Source organism: Cutaneotrichosporon oleaginosum (genome assembly GCF_008065305.1).
Source record: "Cutaneotrichosporon oleaginosum strain ATCC 20508 chromosome Unknown ATCC20508_contig06, whole genome shotgun sequence".
NCBI lineage: Eukaryota > Fungi > Basidiomycota > Tremellomycetes > Trichosporonales > Trichosporonaceae > Cutaneotrichosporon > Cutaneotrichosporon oleaginosum.
The window spans coordinates 1,154,400-1,171,992 of NW_027072175.1; the positions used below are offsets into that span (position 1 = coordinate 1,154,400).

Consider the following 17,593-nt stretch of genomic DNA (forward strand, 5'->3'; position numbering starts at 1 on the left):
CCACAGCCGCCGTAGGGCTGCGCACCACCGCGGTGCCCATGTCGCCAGAATTCGGCTCCATCCCCTCTCCGCCCGGCTCGCCACTCCATGCCTCGTTGCCTCTGGGCTCGCCGCTGGATTCACCGCTCAGACTGCCCCTCCGCGCCCGTAACCTCTCTGCTCCATCAGGAGAGATCGATGACTTTGGCAGTGGAGTCGGAGGGGAGAGCACGCCCAAGCCCCGTCGCGAGAGCCCGAGCCGGCGCTTATCGTTCACCTCCGACGTAGAATGGCTGGGAAACGGGTCACCTTCGTCGTCGCCGTCTAAGAGCTCGAACAGAGTGGTAGTGGTCTCGCCGCCTCCGTTGCTGGAGCTGGAGGGAGTGCCGGCGCAACCCGCGATCTCGCTGCCGCCAGTGGTACCACCGTCCGCGCCGATCGCATCGCCGCCCACAGCTGTTCCAGCACCATCGGCTCCGCCACCTCCACGTAGCGACAATAGCAACAACGCCGAATTCCCCTCTGGCTCACTGCGCAAAAGAAGAGTCCCAGCGCCACTCCTCAACATCCCTCCGCCCCCGTCGGCATTCCCAACACCTCCGCCCGTGCCAGTCAGTGGGGATATCCCGCCCCCGCTCCCATCCTCCTTCTCGCGAGGTTACCGGAGCCGCATCGTGCGCGGCGCCGTCCCATGGCGCGACGGCAAGATTGATTAACGTAGGGTAGTACATGTGAATATCTATTTCATGCTACATGCTACAACTAGTCGTCGAGTGCCGACCCGTTCAGCCCCATCTCGCTCTTCTCCTCTGATGACTGTTGGGGGCTGTGATTTTCCAGGCGGCGAGCGACATACACGCTCGGAAGCGAGACGAGGACGAAGGCGACCCACACCGCCTGCCGCCGCAGGGAGAAGGCGGAGGGGGCCGAGGTGCTCATCGCAAAAATGGAGGAGACGATGAACGGCCCCACAGCGCGCCCCACGCCGGCGATGGAGAACGTGATGCTGTTCGCCATGGCCAGATACTCTGGCCCTGGGATGGCGTCCAGCACGATCGCGTCGAGTAGTGTCGCGGCAAAGTCGCCCGCGCGCCGCATGAGCATCTGCATGCCGAGTGCGAGCATGCTGCCCCCGCTCAACTTGCCCGCGGGCAGGTGCGCGCTCATCCCCCACATCACCGGGAAGAGGGTGACGGCGAGCGGATAGAGCGTTACGGCTGCTGTCAGCAAGGTCATGAGCTTGCTCACAGAAACGGAGGAGGTCGTTCTCGGGCATGCGCTTGTGCAGGCGCGGGAAGATGATGGAGGTCATGGCGATCGACAGTCCGGCGCTGACGGAGAGAATCACACCTATCTGGGGTGTCTGGTGTGAGCTTCGAAATGAAGAGCAAACCCACCGAAAGGCCCAGTCCTCCGAGATCCTTGCTTGTAAACGCAAAGAGGGGGAAGATGGCCTCCCACGAGAACATGACGAGATTCGAAAGCGCATACAGCACCAGTACGTTCTGGAAGCGCTTGTACGCCATCAACGCGCGGAAACCACCGGCTTCGGTCTTCTCAGTTTGAAGGCGCTGCGCGGTTGTCTTTCGCAGAGCCGGGGGAAGTGTCTGCCGTTAGCGAGGATGGTTGCGCCCGTACCTCGGGAAGGAACTTGTAAGCGGAGATGGCTGCTGCGAACCCCACCATGCCGGCTACTACCGAAGGTAGGAGGTAGGGATGCTCCACGAGGGTCGTGAATGATGGCGATAACAGGCGTGGGACGGGCTGGCTCAGAAATCCGCCGACCAGAGGGCTGCGGTGAGCTGACATTAACCTTCACAAGCTCACGCGATGGTCACGCCGAGCGTGAGGGCCGGGGAAAAGAATGCGAAGCCTGCCGTCAGCTTCCAATCCCTACCGCCGACTCACCCTGCACACGGTTCGTCTTATCGCACAGTTCGCCGAGCATGGTGCGCGAGAGCACTCCAACGCCTGCCAGCAACCCCACTGAGATTAGATTTGTCGACCGGGTGACTCACGGCATGCACGCAATCCCACTGCGGCCGATGGTGTGGAAGCGTATCCAAACGCGACGGAGAAGACGCCCCAGAGAAACACGAGGGGAACGAACACGGGCCGCCTGCCGAACTTGTCCGCAATCGGGGCATAGAATGGAGCTGCGAGCGCCTCGGTCACCATGAGGGTCGACTCGGCCGTGGCGGACCACAAGCCGACTGATTCTTCGGGCACACCCATCCCGTGCATCATCTCGTTGATGTAGGCTGATGTCAGCCGTCTCCGGAACGGACGAGCATGAAAAGAGAGACGCAGGACCGAGGAGGAGAGGAAGGAAGAAGGGAGGGGCAATGGAAGAATCACGCACGAAAGATGACAGCGAAGATAAGACCTTCAGCCATACGCGCGATGCACAGAGGAAGGATCTGAAGCACAGGCAGCGGAGTAGGCTGGCTCCGACGCTTGAGCAGGCTCTCGAAGGGGTTGGTGAGAGGATGCCCGTTTGGCGTCGTCGGCGCCGAAGGATCAGAAGGCCCGTATGGCGAGTCGAGGTCGGCGGCGGAGTACACGACCTCGCGCTTGACCGCCGAGGTCAGGTGCAAGTCCATAGAGAGGCGCCGCGGCCGCTCGGTGCGGCGGTTGCTCATGCGGCGCTGGGCCATGCTAGAGAGCGAGAGAGTGCGCGTGTGCGATGGATTGCAATGAAGTGGGCGAGTCAGGACCAAGTCAACAGAGACACAGGACGCAGGATCGTGTGGAGATGTGGAAAAGCGAGTGATGGGTGGCGTTAAGAGATCGCGAGGCCTTTTGAGGATTGAGAGATGGATTGCCTTTGATTTGCGACCAGACGCGAGGGGATTTGTGTCAGGCACGTCCCTTCAATCTAAATCTCACCCACAACACGTGGCCTCCCCCAAACGCGTGAAGACGCGACCTTGCCGTCTTCCCGAATTGTGGAGCTTCCTTGCTGAGATTCGAACCCCGGCTCGTCCGACCCACGCAAGTCCCACTTGTGTATACAAATGTGCTTAGTTGGGGGGGTGGATAGTGATAATTTGTGCGCAGATGTTTCGAGCGTGAGCTGTGGGTGGCAACGCCCGCGGATGCGGCAGAGATGCGGCGGCCGTGGCGGCTGGGCGGCCGGGTGGAGCCTCGGCCTCTTCTGCCCGGCAAGCCTCGGGGTCCGTGTCTCCGCCATCACTCTAGGGCCCTCGGCCCACGGGCAGTGCGCCAGGGCCAAGAGGCAAGAAGGATAATCGTCCCAACCTTCGGCACGCACGATTTACACAAAGCAACGCTCGCAAGTGGCGACGCGTTCCATTCCACCTTTCCACATCTCTTCCTCTCTCTCTCTCTCTCTCTCTCTTGTTCATTCTTTCTCCCTTCCATCTACTCCTCTTCCACCTCCCCATCAGCGAGCCTCTCATCCTCGTTGCCTCCCCCCACTTCTTCGACGCCATCGACGTCCTGTCGACCTTTCGATCTTTCATTCGCCCATTCTTTACGCTACTATAATGCCGTCCATGCGCATCTTCGCCGACGCCGACGTGGCAAAGCGTAAGCCTATTCATCTTGGCCATGGCCCCACATGCTGACATGCAGACAACACCCGCAAGGCCTGTTGGGTGTCGTATAAAGGGGGAGTGTACGATCTCACCCCCTTCCTCGCCGACCATCCCGGAGGCGATGACATGCTCATGCGCTTCGCGGGACGCGACCTCGGTCGGGTCATGGAGGACCCAACAGAGCACGTGCACTCGAACTCGGCATACGAAATGCTTGACGAGCTTCGCATCGGCAGCCTTGGCGCCAACGAGTCCATTGTCACTGATGGTATGTGCAGTTATGCGAGCAGAATCGTTATGGATGATGACCTCGGTCACCTCGAATCCTCACCAGAGTCGTGCTGACATCAGACTGGGTTGCGGACGAGAACTTCCACCCAGACGAAACCAACGTTGCGTCTGACTTCACCAAGAACCAGTTCTTGGACCTGTCTAAGCCACTGCTGTTGCAGGTGTGGAACGCACCATGGGGCAAGGAGTATTACCTTAAGCAGGTGCACAACCCACGCCACTTGAAGAACTCGGCACGCCTCTTTGGCCCCGACTTCCTCGAGATGTTCACGCGCACCAAGTGGTACGTCGTGCCGCTCGTTTGGGGCCCAATCACCCTCTTCCTGGCATACCTCTCGATGCTGCAGTTCTCAGACTCGCGCATCTTCGCCAAGGACCTTCTGCAGTGGCCTCTGCAGCTGCACCGTCTTCCGGGTGTCACACCGGCAGCCCTCACCAAGTTCGTGCCATGCTACCTTCTGGGTTGCGTGATTTGGACGCTGCTGGAGTACTTCCTGCACCGCTTCCTCTTCCACCTGGACGACCACCTCCCGGACGCCAACTGGGCTCTTATGCTCCACTTCCTGCTCCACGGAGTTCACCACTACCTCCCCATGGACCGCCTGCGCCTGGTCATGCCGCCGCTCCTCTTCTTTGTTCTGGAGACGCCATTCACCAAGCTTGCCCACGTCCTTTTCCCCAAGGCGATGGCGAACGGCATCATCGCTGGTGCTTTCACATTCTACATCGGCTACGACTGCATGCACTACGCCCTGCACCACACCCGTCTTCCGCAGTACATGACGGAGATGAAGCGGTATCACCTCGCGCACCACTACAAGAGTGAGTAGAGATCCTTGCGGGAGGGAAGTGCTGACAACAGACTTTGAGCTTGGCTTTGGTGTGACGAGCAAAATCTGGGATGTCGTGTTTGGCACCATCCTCCCGATTGCTGAGAAGTAAGCGAAGATCAGTCGCTGTGCATTTGGTCATGTTTTGGCTTGCATGGGCGGGTTGAGCTTGCGCTGTTCCCGCCGTGATGCCTACAGCTTCGTGTCAGACAAGGCCTTGCGGCGCTTATCTTTTTGAGCAAATAGACAAGTATGTACTTCCATGCGTAATAGCTGTGTTTTGTTTGATCCTCGATGACGACAAGGAGCGACTGAGAGGGATGTTTCGGTCAACGATCCCGGAAGTGGCTGTGCGCCAAGCCGACGAAGAGGCGAGACGGAAACGCAGCTCACGAGTGGCGGGTCCGACACGCAGTGCGCAGTCGTACCATTGTGCATGTGTAGCTTGCAACTCAGGGGCCGCCGGCGCCGCCGAGGATTGAGCGCAAAGGTCGGAGGTTTGAGCTGAATCATGAAGCGGGGCGCCCAGCCATGCCAGCCATGCCATATGCCAGCCAGCCATCGGCATCATGCAGTGCAGATCACCCTAACGAACGCCCACGCGGGCGCGGCATGCGCGGCATGAGCATATGAGCAGCGCCAATCTCTGGATTTCTCGCCTGATTGCATGATTGCCTGCCGCCAACTGTGCGCAATTGTCAGTCCGCCGATCCGCCGATAGCTACACTGGGGCACAGACATGATAGGCTTGTACCCGCACGTCTCCGTGGCGTCCGTTGCACGCCGCTGGCCGCCGCAGCGTTGCCGCAGAGTGAGCGATGGGCCATGGGCCAAACACGTGCCGCCGAGGCGCGGGACCCCGCTGCGTGGCCCTGCCGTAAGAGTTTGGGTTGAGGCCCGAGAGTTTCGGGCCTGAACATCTTTGCCCTGTTGGACGTTGGATCTGCCATCCACGGCCAGCGACTTGTGGCCTGCCTACTGTCCCGCTGGCTGCTGGCTGCTGGCTGCTGGCTGCTGGCTGCTGGTTGTCGTCCGCAGAGGATCACGGAGAGATGCTCGACTCACCGACAATGGGTATGATCACTCCACGCCGCCACGCCTCGCCGCCACGCCGCGCCACGATGCACGCCAAGATCCAGTTTGGCAGTTGCTCCGAAACCCTGGGCCCGGCCGGCATGCTTGTTTCCCCTCCATGCCCTCCAAGCTCCAGATGGGTCTTGCCTATCGACCTATCGAGTGTCATGCCCATGCGCCATCCGACAGGATGGGATTGTTCCTTGTGATCCTCTGTGATCTAGAGCTGAGAAATGGAAGCTGGAAGCTGGTTAAGCTGGTTAAGCTGAAAGCTGCAAGTTGGGGGCTTGGCACATGCAGAGCGCAGAGTGGGGATGATGGAGATCACAATTCCAGTCACCATGGACGTGCCTTGTGATTTGCGAGGGTTCCTGGCGTGCCCGAGATCGCTGCTCGATTGCTAGTTCAAATGAGTTTCTTGATCACGCCGTATAGTAGTCGCTGGGCAATGCGCAGCACATGGCGTTTCCAATGGAGTTGATGGAGAACAGCATGCGTGAGAATCCCAAGTCTAAGAGTATGGATGGCATGATGGCAAGAGTGGCCAGTGGAGGTGGAACCAAATGGAAGCAGCTGAGGGCCAGGGGCAGGAGGAAGCGCACCGGCTGATCAGGGACAGGTACCGATGCCCCAGACGTAAGCATGCGGCAGATGCACGACACCCGGGGCAGGCCAGGGGGTGGGCCAGGGGGTCCAGGGGTGCCAGATGCTCTGGTCAAGGGGTGGCCTTGATAATCAGGGAGTAATCAGGAAGCAAAAGGATTCTCTCAGCATTGAAGGGACGTCGTGTGCTCTCCTCCCTGGATAATGGCCGGGAGTGGGGGGGGCAAGATGAGTCAATGGATCAACGACTTCCGTGCGTGCCCTGAATGGCCTGTCTCTGCTGTCTCTCTGCTGTCGCGGGGCATCGGACTTGGGTCGATGTACGGAACGGAAATGCTGACAAGCTGTCAAGTGTGTTGTCGCCGACCGTCAGTCCCTCTGGCTCTGCCAGCTGCCCTCCACCGAGTCCCTCCGTCTCGGACTCTGTCCACCCTCCCTGTCAGCGCGGTCAGTCGCGGTCTTGAAGCAAGTAGTCTGTGTGTAAGCAGGCGCACAGTCGTTGGTTACCTTTGACGTGGTTCTCTCTCTGGGATAAGGCACCGTAACCCCTGTCTTCCTCTTCCATTTGCCCTTTCCTCCCTCCCTTCCCCCCTCCCTCCCTCTCTTCTCCTCCTGTTTGGCCCCGAAACCATTTCTCTGCTATTCAATACAATCCCGCGTCGAGTTCATAGTGCTGATAAACGACATAGATATTCGAGTCGACGACAGCCCAATTGCAATTGTAATGGCAAGGTTAGTGTAAAGAGCTGCTTACGGCCTGGGCAAGAGAGAAGGGAGATCGAGGAAAGGGCAAGGACTGAGACAAGCTTCCCTTGGCCCTTGGCTGCCCTTTGCCAACTTTCCCTTGGTCATCCCCCCTCTGCCCTCGTACCCTCGTGCACCTCTTGCTCCCTAATTTTCCCTAAATCGTCCCTGGTCTTCTTTCTCCCCTTCCTCTTGCACCACCCACCGAGGGAGCCACATCAACCAGACCAGACCACCTTCCCTCGGGTCACCATCGCCATCCATCCCATTCATCCCATTCATCCCATCGACCCCTTCCCTTCCCTTGCCATCAGCAACCACTCTCTCTCCTCCAGTCGCTCGCCTTTTTCCTTCCCTCCACCCACTCTTCTCCTTGATCATCATCTCCAACCTCGCTTTCTCTTCATCATCATCCTACATCCTCCTCTCTCTCTTTTTCTCTTTCGAGTCGAGAACCTCTCAAGACTTTCAACACTCTTCCAGCGAGCAACTCCCCAACAAAGTCGCACGCCGCACGCCGCACCCCGCACACCGTAACCCCCCGTACCCCGTGCACCGCACACTGCACACTGCACGCCGCGCATCCCCACGTCGTACACCGCACGACCATTAGCATCACCCCTCCTCCCCCCTCCCCCCTCTCCCTCTCCCTCTTGGCTTGTGCTCGGTCCCATCTTTAAACGGGTTCGGCGGTGGCCCCGCCCACTCTTTGCCCCCCCGACTGCCCAAGTCGACCATCACCTGGTCACGGGCCTCGGTGCCCTCGGTGCCCACAGAGATCACAGAGAGGCCTGCTTCATCCTCTCAATCCAATCTCTCTCTCGTCGCCACACCGACCTCCGTCCCATCCTCCAACGCCCCTCCATCCCTTCTCCAACTTGATACACTCGAAGAACCGCCTCCGTCATCTGCCCCCCCCCCCCCCCCGTCTCATCATCTTCGACTCCTCAACATCGTCACACACCATCTGTAACACATTGGAGCTGTGGCGCAAAGAACCTTCGACCGCCCTCCCCACGCCCACGACCCATCGCCGCCGGTACAACTACGCACCTCGCTCTTCCTAATCCTCCGTCACCCACACACCAACTACCTCTATCACACGACTACTCGCACCTCATCTCCCTATCCTTCCCAGTCGCTTCATTCTTCAACCCCCTCTTGTTCTTTGACTTTGCCCCGTTAAGCTTGGCCTCAAAGTACTACTCCCCCTCCACTTCACTTTTATCTACATCCATCCGGTGAGTTCCCTCTCTGTTACACCGCCCTACATCACCATCACTGACTTGACAAGACCTCCTCTCTTCTCCAACATCGCGTATCAGGAGCATCGTCGTTTAATCACTTTCCCCGCCAACCTAGCCGCATCGCGGTCACATCCGCGAGAATGTCCAACTATGGCCAAGGCTTCCAGAATGGCTTCGACCCTCTTCTTTACAGCAACATGGGTGGCGCCGGTGGTGTAGGCAATGTGTCCAATACCGCCAACACCATGAACAACGTTGGTGGCATGAACCTTGGCGACCAGACCAAGGTCGGACAAAACCAGCCCTTCAATCTAGGCAACATTGGTACCATGGGCTCCAACGGACTCGGCGGCAACATGGCAGCAGCCAACGTCGCTGGCAACAACTCGTTGCCACCAACTTGGCTCAGCCAGTATGCCTCCCTCCAGTCGCAGGCTAGCCAGCAAATCAACCCCAACGCCCAAGGTGGGACAGGTCAAGGCCTGAACGCCCAGAACCTTGGCAGCATGCTCAATGGCAATGATGGCCCACAGCGTCAGATTGATCTCGTGAGTGATGCCCCTCACCGCTCCCACGCTTTGCACTTTATCTAACGGTACAGCTCCGCTCTATGCAGGCGAATCGTTTGACAAACAATAGTGGTATTCCCAATGCCGCTTCACAACAGGCCAACAACATGTTGGCTCAACAGATCTTCGCCCAGCGTCAGCAGCAAGCATCCGCAGCTCAGCAGCAGCCACAAAATGCCGTCGCTGGCCAGCAGCAACGGCCACAGCTTGGCGGGCAGCAGGCGAACTTGCAGAACAAGGTGCGTAGCTACTTCCCGCCGAGACATACGAAACCTGCTGACGGCCATCAGGATCTTTCGGCCATGGGTGGTAATATCATGAGCCAGTACGCGAACATGATGGGCAAGCCAAACCAGACGTCACCCGAGGTCTCAATGCAGCAGCGAATGTGAGCGCCAATGCCCTACACTGCTAACCTGACAGTCGCACGGCCCAGCTCGCTCATAACCAAACTACGAGCAACAACGTTGCAGGTGGCAATCCGTCAATGGCCGGGATCGATCTGCAGAACATTGGCACACCCGTGATGGGCAGCGCTGGTCTCCAATCGCAGCAGCAGCCTCAGCCTCAGTCCCAATCCCAGCAGATGCCGCCCCAACAGCCACCACAGCAACAGCAGCAGCAGCAGCAGCAACAGCAACAGCCGACGCAGCTCCAGCAGCAGCAGCTTCAACAGCAGCTTGGTCAGCCTAGCGGGCAGCAGGGCAATCCGCTCGCGAATATCCAACTTCCACCCGGCATGGATCGAGAGGCCCTCATGAAGCGACTGGCCATGGCTCGTCAACAGGGCTTCAGCATTGGCGGTATCACGCAGCAGCAACTCCAGCAGCTCGCCATGGGTCGTTTACCTGCAAACCGGCCACCAGCTGCTGGCGGCATGGACTTTGCCCGGCTCCAGCAGATGAAAGCAGCACCTCCCGGCTCTGTGCCCAATGGTCTTCCGCCTGCGATCCAGCAGCAGTTGCTGCAGATGTCGCAGAACCATCACTCTGCGCCCAACAGCGATACGACTTCCCACCTCCCCGGCCAAAGTGGGCAGAACCCCAATCAGGTTAATCCGCCCAACCAGATCAATCAGAACCAAGCGAGCCAGACGCAGCAGAAGCCGCAAAACCAGAACCAGAGCCAGCCCAGCTCTTTGCCGCAGCAGCAGTCCACACCCAATCTTTCCGGCTCTCATCAGTCCCAGCAACAGTCCGGGACGGTCGGCAATGCGCCAGTGCCAACGGCTGTCAATCCAGGTGGATCGCAAGCGCCGTGGCAGACCAACCCTATCCGCAGCCCAGCTAACATGCTGCCTGAGGAGGATTGGCTTCGTGTGTTCCGCACGGTGAACCAAAACCCCACCCTCAACTACCCCACGGTCGGCGGGAAGCAACTTAGCCTCTACAAGCTATTCACTATCGTGTTTGCGTATAACGGCTATCGTTTCGTGAGTTTTGATGTCTCGGCCTTTGCTGACTTGACAGCTCGATTCGCAGCCGTTGGAGAAGGGATGGGGCATGATGGCTCATCTGCTCGGCTATCCGAACGGCAACGCTCCAGGACTGAATGGCACTGATTCCATCACCAAGCAGATCCGCGATATCTACCATCAGCTCCTTGCTCGATTGGAAGAGTTGTGGGTTAGCAATCTCCTGCAGCAGCAGCGGGCGGCTGCGGCCAAGAACCAGGCTGGCCAGCAACCGGGTCCGTCTGGCCCGACCAACCAGCAGCAGCAGCTGCAGCAACAACAACAACAGCAGCAGCAGCAGGCTCAGCAAACGAACCAGCAGCCGACCGACAGTCAACAGTCGAGCCAGTTCAACCTTCAAAGCAACATGTCCCGCATCGCCCAGATGCCTCCCCAGCAACAGCAGCAGCTGACCGGGATGATGCAGCAGCATCAACAGCACCTGCTGATGCAGAACCAGCAGCAGCAGCAGCAGCAGGCCCAGGGTGGCAATCTGCAGCCGCCAACGCAGCAGCAGCAGCCCCAGCCGTTGCAAGAGCAGCAGCAGGTTCAACAACCGCCACAGCAGCAGCAGCAGCAGCAACAACAACAACAGAACCAACAACAACAGAACCAGCAGCAGCAGCAGCAGAACCAGGGCGGGTTCAATCTGAACTTCAACTTTGCCAACGGGGGCATGCCACCTGGCCTTTCAAGCGAGCTCATTAACGCGGTTGCATCCAACCCGAACGCACCGCTTACCGAGGAACAGCGACGCATGATGCGCTCAGCGCAAATGCAGCAGGCGCTTCAGCAGGCCCAGGCTGGACAGGCCGCTCAGTTGCAGAACCAGGCGCAGCAGCAGCTACGGCAGGCTCAAGCGCAGACGCAAGCTCCAAGCCAGGGGCAGCAGTCAAACGCCATGTCGAGTGGCCCTCTGCAACAGACACGGCCGATGCAGGCGCAACAGCAGCCGACGCCCCAGCAGCCCATCTCTACCCCACAACAGACTCAGCAGGGTCAGCAGGGTCAGCAGGGCCAGCAGGGCGGCCCATATCCTCAACCCCGCAACTTGACGGAGCTCATCGCCAACATCCGAGCCAAAGAGCAGGAACTGGAGACTGCATTCAGTAAGTCCGACTTTTGTCTCTCCCGCTGATGTCAAGTGAACACAAGAAAGCAGGTGGTGGTCGTGCCGCCCGCACAATTGGCAGAGTACCGTTCCACTCTCGAGCAGGTCGCCCGTCTAGCACAGGAGGCTCGCACAAAGAGTCCTCTGTTCAACGTCGTGTGCGCCAATGAAGACGACAAGTACCGGTGCAACGGTCTTGTGCAGCTGGTACGTCAGTCATTTACCCCTTATGTTGACCACCAGTCCTCCATTAGCTCCGCAGCCGTGCAGAAGGCCAGGTTGAATCAACCCTGCCTCAGCTTGAAGGAACTCGACGGCGTGCGCGCCCGTCTCAAGGAGTTGCTCGAGCTGTCGAACGCCCATCTCGAGCAGGCCATGAATGAGCCACGCCTGCGTATGCGTATGCAGATGCTCACCAGCGAGTTGGCCAAGGCAAACGTCAACACCACCACTGGTCCCAACGCAGTGGCAACTGCCCAGGCTGCCGAGGCTGTCGCAGCTGCAGCGACCACCAACGCCCAGTCGAACCCGGTAACCACCAACACGCAGTCCAACCCTGCAACTCTGACTGGCACTCCACTCCAGCACCCTGCCATGCTGAGCCCCGAGGTTGTCAACAACCTTATCAAGCGACCGCTGAAGCAGGAGGACTTGAAGCCTCCTCCGTTGCCTAAAGCTCGCAAGCAGCAGCAGCAGCAGCAGCAGCAGACAGCGCAGCAGCAGGCCCCGAAGATAGCCCCATCACCCAAGACGGTCGATGACAAGGCTCCTAGAACGCCCGCTACCAGCAGCGCCACTCCCGCAGCTGAGTCATCCACCCCCGGCCCGTCAGGTAGCGCCCCCAAGAAATCCGCGAAGCGTAAGGCTTCGACGGCCACGCCGAAGGCCACGAAGAAGTCGAAGATCGAGGACAAGGCTGAATCGCCTTCGGTGCCCACCCCTGCAGCTCTCGCAGCCACCCCGCAGGGCTCGACGCCAGCTGCGCCATCAGCATCCACACCTGCTGCCTCGGGCTTTACTGGCTCTGCCCTCAACGTCTCGCGGGCGACGCACGCAGACTACTTTGTCCAGCAGCAAAATGGCGCCGAGGCCGAGCGCGCCAAGTACGCTCAGTTCTTCGCCTCGCGACAGGCCTCGGCGACGTTTGATGGTGATTTCGCCGCAGCCCTCGGCATGTGGGAGGCCCAGCAGGCGGAAGTCTCTGCCGCACCCGCGCCTGCTGGTGTGGGCGCCCTGAACCTGGGCGAGGCAGCTGCAGTGCTGGCTGCTTCAGCACAGACCGAGGATGCGCTCGCCGACCAGTCGTGGCACGACTTCATCAACGAGCAAAATTTTGACCCAGACGAGCCGACGCCTTTGCTCACTCGGTGTCGCTCGTTGGATACGGACCCCGAGTGCAGCCCACGCGACGCCGACTTGAATGGCCGCTCGCCACTTGTACAGATGCACACCGGCGCATCAGGCGGCTACGCGACCGCCCACGACAAGATGGGACACGGGCGCCGGGTGCATCTGATGAGTCCCTCGGCGCAGGCATACAACGGCATGCTCTACGCCGACCACGATGATGTTACGACCAATTTCCAAGGGTACATGTGATTCGCAACGTGGACATCAAACTGCATCGATTGTCCTTCTCCTCCAGGCTCCTATCCGCTCTCCAGACCCTATCCCTGTCCCCCGCCTCCCGATCCTCGCGCCAGTGTACCTGTGTAGTAGTTAATGTGTACTTTGTGAGACTTTGTCGCAGCGTTGCGGCGAAGGGTGCTACTGTACTCTTAATCTTGGTCTACAAATATGCGACTCTATGGCCTGACTCCTTGGGGCGGCGAGCACGTTGCTAGAGACAGAGAGTTGGCAACGATGGATATCAGCCGAAGTGGCCCGCCCCGGCCCTGCTCTGTGCGGTGTCATGATACATGGTACATGGTGGATAATGTTACAGGGGTCTCCCACGCAACGCTGTCCAGGACGACAAGAGCAAGCTAATAATCGTCATAGTTATCGTCTTCGTAGTCATCAAAGATGCCGCGGCCGCCCTCGCCCGACCCGCCGCCGCCCTCGGCCTCGCGCTTCCACGTCCCGATGGCGGGCAGCGTGCCCGGCGGCGGCACCTCTTCCTTCTTTGCGCGCGCGCCGCGCGGTTTCCGCGCCGACGCGGGCCCGGACGCCGATGCCGAGCCCTCGGCGCCCGACTTGCGGCGCGGCGTCTTGGGCTCCTGCGGATCGGGGATGCTCTCGACGAGCTCGCGCAAAAAGTCGAACTGGTCCGACTTGTCGATCATGGCTTTGCTGGGGTCAGCGGTGGGCGGTGCGGGTGCGTCGCTCACAGATGGTAGGGGACCATTTTGCGCGAGCCGCGCTCGCGCGTCTCCTTGGCCGTCTCGTCTATCAAGAGCTGCAGAAAGCACTCGAGGGATTTAGCTGGGCGTCAGCTGGGCGAGCTGGGCGAGCTGGGCGAGCTGCGCAAGAGACAGGCCGTGGACACGTACAGATCATGACGGGCGTCGCGGACGCCAGCTTGCCGACTTCCTCATCCATCTGCATGATCTTCTTGATGCGCGCCTGGGGTGAGCGGGTGAGCGGGGAATGGTGGAGACGTACCACAGGGAACTGGAGTCAGCGTAGCACGGGGGTGAAGTGCGCTTCAAGGGCGCCGAAAGTAAGGAGGAAGGTAAAGCGTGAGGCGTACAGGAGCGGGGAGCGGGAAGGAGCACGTACGCGCGAGTTCTTGGATCGCTTGGTCATTTTTGGTGGCATTGTCGCTGAGAGTACTTGTATTGCTCCTGCGTCGTGCGGCGGGCGATGACGGGTGAGTACGAGGTGGAGGACGATGGAATGAGGGGAGGGAGCGGAGTGGCTTGTTGTTCAGTCGGCAAGTTAATATGTGTAACCCTCAACAGAGCGACGTCACGTGAGCGGTCTGATTCCGCCACTCTTCTGGTCCCGCCGAGCACTCACGACAACTGCCAGCTGTCCTTTGAACGGAACTGGCCACCAGGACCGCGATTGCACTCGCGCAGTGTCAAAATTGGAGCGGTGCGTCGCAGTCAGTGGCGTCAAGTAAAGTACAATCACAAGGCAATGACATGATTGCTACAGACAGTTGAATCAACGCACAACTAAAGGACACATTCTGCAAAGGGATGCAGACAAGGACGGCCATGATGGCCAGCCGCTCATGAAACAATGCGGCGACGCTTGGCGCTGGGTGAGTCCGTGTCCAGCGCCTCCCTCAAGCCTCGACTAGGTGAGTCGAGCGAGTAACTTGCTGGGTTCGTATCCGGCCTAGGAGACCATTTTGGAGACCAATTGCCCTGCTCGAGGACAGACAGGGGGGTCATATTGCCCTGCTCACTTTGCCTGCGACTCTGCCCCATACGATCGACGCAGCCAGCCGCCTCCCACATCGGGGTGCTGAGATTCTCTAGCGAAGTAATCGAGTTAAGGGGTGTCGTGAAGGAAAGTGGCGTCTTCATGACAGGCGTGGTAAACCTGATCGGCGTGTTGAAGAGGGCTGACGCCGATGAGCGCGTGATGGGGGTTTTGGGCGCGCCACTGGAAGCGTCCGTCAACAAACGGGGCGTGCGGGGCGCAACGCCGGACGCGACGCCAGGCGTCTTTGGCAGACTGCTGCGCTCTGGCGACGGGTCGTCCTCGTCGTCGGGCGCGGTCCGCTTGATAGCTGGCTTCATGGCGAACGGCGCGTCCAATCCGACAGGGGAGTGGGTCCCGTTAAGATGGCCGTCCTTGTCGCCGGTCCACTCATGCTGCAGGCCACTTGGGTGATAGCTCGACCCTCGAGGAACAGAGGGTGGCATTGGAGATGACGTCGGCGACGATGAAGAATACGTGAGCGCTGGAGTCTTTTTGAACGCGCTCGACGTGGGGTTGAGGGTCGAGCCGGATGCTGGACCTGAATAAACTTCTGGCCGCTTATGAGCAGGCGTCTCGAACAGATTGTCCTCATCGTTGCAGAAGAGGGCGGAAAGGTTGACAGCATCCGCCACACTCTCGGGAGGAGAAGGCGGCCGGAATGCGCGGTTGAGGTTGGCGGATGTGGAAGCTCCGTTGCTGGAAAAGACTCCCTCCTCGTCGAAAAAGCGATCCTGCCGATTAAAGGAACCGTGGGACGGTCCAGAGCGCGAGGGCGACGCAATCATCCTCTTGAGTGTTGTCTTGAAACTGAGCAAGCGAAGACGTCCATCGTCCTGGTCCTCCGGTTCAAAGTCGAGTCCGTCATCCTCTACCTGAAGACGCTCGAGTGAGCCGTCTCGCGGTAGTGGCGGAGACGTCAGAGCCTTTTCGTCAGGCGCTCCGCGGTTGATGGAGGTATCAACGGCATGGGGAACCCCGACCGCCTCCGATCCGGGGCCCGGCAGTGGCATTGCCATGTGCGGATGGAGATGAGCCGCCGCGATCGGCATTGTTGGTTGCCCCTGCCGAACGTTGGGGTGCGGCGAGGGGCCTTGGGGATAGGGATGGGGATGGGGATGGGGATGGGGATGGGGAGGGGGCATTGGCATCAAGGCAACAGGATGTGGAGGAAGAAGATGTGGGAGGACCTTTGCTCGAGGGCCTCGTGACTTCCTTGACGTCGTCTTCTTCTCTTTAAGAGCTTGCGCCTGCCGCACCGTTTTGGCGCGTTTGCCCTTCTTTGGGACGTAGTCGCGTCCCTCGGCCTCAGCCTTGGCCTTGGCCTCCTCCTCCTTCTGAAGATCAGCCTTCGTCTGAAGGCACGTGGCCCAGTGTGGGTGGGACGGCGGGAATGTCCTCTGGAACGTTGTTCCCTCCGGATACTCGTTGCTAGGAATCCAGTGGCACATCTCTTCGTCTGGGATAGTCCAAATGTTGCCCTTGCCCGGGGGGTGCTTCTCAGTGCGGGGTACCGAGACGAACATCTTATGTATCGACAGGTTGTGCCGAACAGAATTGCGCCACTGATCACCGGTGGCGTCGTTTCGGAAATGGGGGTAGCTCGCAGCGATGTAGCGATAGATGTGGTCTAACGAGAGCCCCCCAGCCCTCGAAGCCCGAATGGCGTTGCCGATCATCCATGCAAACGACACATCTGGTCGGCCCAAAGGCCTCGGGCCCGGAGGGATGCCCTCGACGCCTGGATCTTCGCCGACACATAGGAGTTTCGTTTTCTTTGCGTTCTTTGCGTTGGCGCGAGGAGCAGTTGGCGTCCCCTTGCGCTTCCGAGAAGCGCTGGCTTGCGACTGGGGCTGCTCAAACGTGGGGAGGCGTTGGCGCACGCGCCGAGTTGGAGACTCTGCCTCGACGTCACTCGACGTGGCCGTACCGGTATCGGTACGGCCGGTCCGCTGAACAGAGCTGCTCGCGTCCGAAGAATTGTCTGCCGTGGACGGGCGGTGCTGGCCGGTGTTACCGGACAAGGGCCTCATCATCGAGTCAGATGACCCGGGGGCAGTGGAGCGCAGACCCGGACCAAGGCGGGCTGGCGTGATGCCAGCCTCGGGGGGCTGGGGGGTGAGCGAGGTCAGACATGCTTGCTTACCCTTTGAACGGCAGTCGGGTAAGGAGCATAGGAAACGTCATGTGGTGGGGGAGGGTACATGTACTGCGAAGGAGCAAAGCCTTCTCCTCCGTTCATAACATATGGACGGTCTTGCTGGGACTGGTGAATTTCGATCGGCCCTCCGAACACATCGAGACCGCTCATGGGATAAGGACCGGCCGCCCCATGGTGGCTCGACGACGGCTGGGGCGGCATCGCATAGCGAACACCGGAGTAAGTGACCGCGTGAGGGTCGGGGTTGGACGGTGCGGGGTTCTGAGCAGGGTTAAATGTGCCATAGTTGATGCTCCCAGAGCCTGGCGCAGGGGGGCCGGGGTGGAAGGCGAATGGGTTCTGTTGAGGATCAGGCGCCATGATTCCAGTGGCTTGGGGGAGAATACAGGTGGATGTACAAGGCGCCAGCTAAACGCCGAGGAGAAGGCGGCGGCGCGCGCGTTTGCCTGCTCCAAGGTGCTTCCAAGACTTAGTGATCGCTCTGTCGCCAATAGCGGCGGCGAAGCGGGCGGCAAGAACGAGTAGGTCGATGTGACAGACAGTAGTAGAGCCTGTGGATGATGCGAACGAGAATGGGCGTTTGCGTGTTGACAAAG

At 59.7% G+C, this 17,593-nt stretch overlaps 6 protein-coding genes across 6 annotated transcripts; 3 read left to right on the forward strand and 3 right to left on the reverse strand.

The window, feature by feature from the left end:
• Positions 1-38: 38 nt before the first annotated feature.
• COLE_06874 (uncharacterized protein) lies at positions 39-695 on the forward strand (the record flags this gene model as incomplete). Its single annotated transcript, XM_018422756.2, has 1 exon — positions 39-695. One exon carries the CDS (start codon positions 39-41, stop codon positions 693-695), a length of 657 nt encoding a protein of 218 aa, XP_018280038.2.
• Positions 696-741: 46 nt separating this feature from the next.
• COLE_06875 (uncharacterized protein) lies at positions 742-2,636 on the reverse strand (the record flags this gene model as incomplete). The annotated part of the gene is made up of 8 exons (XM_018422755.2): positions 742-1,196; positions 1,228-1,342; positions 1,377-1,586; positions 1,618-1,771; positions 1,807-1,852; positions 1,888-1,965; positions 1,998-2,240; positions 2,342-2,636. The coding sequence occupies 8 exons, from the start codon at positions 2,634-2,636 to the stop codon at positions 742-744; spliced, it is 1,596 nt and encodes a 531-aa protein (XP_018280037.1).
• An 852-nt stretch (positions 2,637-3,488) lies between these two features.
• Positions 3,489-4,772, forward strand: COLE_06876 (uncharacterized protein; the record flags this gene model as incomplete). Its single annotated transcript, XM_018421288.2, has 4 exons — positions 3,489-3,531; positions 3,577-3,807; positions 3,891-4,652; positions 4,693-4,772. 4 exons carry the CDS (start codon positions 3,489-3,491, stop codon positions 4,770-4,772), a joined length of 1,116 nt encoding a protein of 371 aa, XP_018280036.1.
• A 3,696-nt stretch (positions 4,773-8,468) lies between these two features.
• Positions 8,469-13,060, forward strand: COLE_06877 (uncharacterized protein; the record flags this gene model as incomplete). The annotated part of the gene is made up of 7 exons (XM_018426565.2): positions 8,469-8,876; positions 8,930-9,136; positions 9,188-9,285; positions 9,321-10,329; positions 10,367-11,459; positions 11,496-11,668; positions 11,705-13,060. The coding sequence occupies 7 exons, from the start codon at positions 8,469-8,471 to the stop codon at positions 13,058-13,060; spliced, it is 4,344 nt and encodes a 1,447-aa protein (XP_018280035.1).
• A 386-nt stretch (positions 13,061-13,446) lies between these two features.
• Positions 13,447-14,209, reverse strand: COLE_06878 (uncharacterized protein; the record flags this gene model as incomplete). Its single annotated transcript, XM_065626506.1, has 4 exons — positions 13,447-13,753; positions 13,792-13,885; positions 13,954-14,031; positions 14,179-14,209. 4 exons carry the CDS (start codon positions 14,207-14,209, stop codon positions 13,447-13,449), a joined length of 510 nt encoding a protein of 169 aa, XP_065482200.1.
• Positions 14,210-14,640: 431 nt separating this feature from the next.
• COLE_06879 (uncharacterized protein) lies at positions 14,641-17,357 on the reverse strand (the record flags this gene model as incomplete). Its single annotated transcript, XM_018427216.2, has 2 exons — positions 14,641-16,947; positions 16,983-17,357. 2 exons carry the CDS (start codon positions 17,355-17,357, stop codon positions 14,641-14,643), a joined length of 2,682 nt encoding a protein of 893 aa, XP_018280033.1.
• Between the last annotated feature and the right edge of the window lie 236 nt (positions 17,358-17,593).